This window comes from Pundamilia nyererei, unplaced genomic scaffold (genome assembly GCF_000239375.1).
Source record: "Pundamilia nyererei isolate P.nyererei 1_Seehausen unplaced genomic scaffold, PunNye1.0 scaffold00029, whole genome shotgun sequence".
Lineage (NCBI taxonomy): Eukaryota > Metazoa > Chordata > Actinopteri > Cichliformes > Cichlidae > Pundamilia > Pundamilia nyererei.
This window is the reverse complement of record NW_005187430.1, coordinates 3,283,816-3,284,471: the sequence shown is the minus strand read 5'-3', so window position 1 is coordinate 3,284,471 and position 656 is coordinate 3,283,816. Positions and strand designations below refer to the sequence as shown.

Here is a 656-nt window from a genome sequence, read left to right as displayed (position 1 = left end):
AAACCAAAGGGCCTGACATTGATTTAAGCTTATCGAAGAAAGACGTAGATGTTACATTTCCAGAAGCTAAAGCTGAAGCCAAACTCCCTGATGTTGAAGTAGAGAAACCTTCTGTTGAAGTGGAAACTGAAGCTCCTGAGTTCAAAGTTGAGACAAAAGATAAAAAAGGATCACCATCAAAATTTAAGATGCCTACATTCAAATTACCCAAATTTGGCATTGGTATCCCAAGTGCCACAGCAAAAGTACCTGATTTGGACACAGATGTTAAAGTAGATGGTGGTGATATTAGTATCCCTGAGGAGGTTCTTGAAGTCAACATTGCAGCACCCAGCACTGAATTCAAAGAACCTTCACTCACCCTGAAAACTGCAGGAGCTGAACATGAAGGCAAAGGAAGTAAGTTCAAACTGCCAAGTCTTGGATTGTCTGTCCCTCAAGCCAAAGGACCTGACATTGATTTAAGTTTATCAGAGAAAGACGTAGAAGTTACACTTCCAGAAGCCAAAGCTGAAGTCAAACTCCCTGATGTTGAAATTGAAAAACCTTCTGTTGAAGTGGAAATTGAAGCTCCTGAGATAAAGATTGAAACAAAGGGAAAGAAAGGATCACCATCAAAGTTTAAGATGCCAACATTCCAAATTCCAAAATTTGGA

The 656-nt window shown here is 39.6% G+C and overlaps 1 protein-coding gene across 1 annotated transcript in view; it reads left to right on the top strand.

Annotated features, from left to right (window-relative positions):
- LOC102193343 (neuroblast differentiation-associated protein AHNAK) overlaps positions 1-656 on the top strand; it is a 20,119-nt gene that overhangs the window by 7,446 nt on the left and 12,017 nt on the right. The window contains exon 6 of the mRNA XM_013909676.1: positions 1-578. Within this exon, the coding sequence (XP_013765130.1) occupies positions 1-578 (578 nt within the window). The remainder of the gene's footprint in view (positions 579-656) is intronic.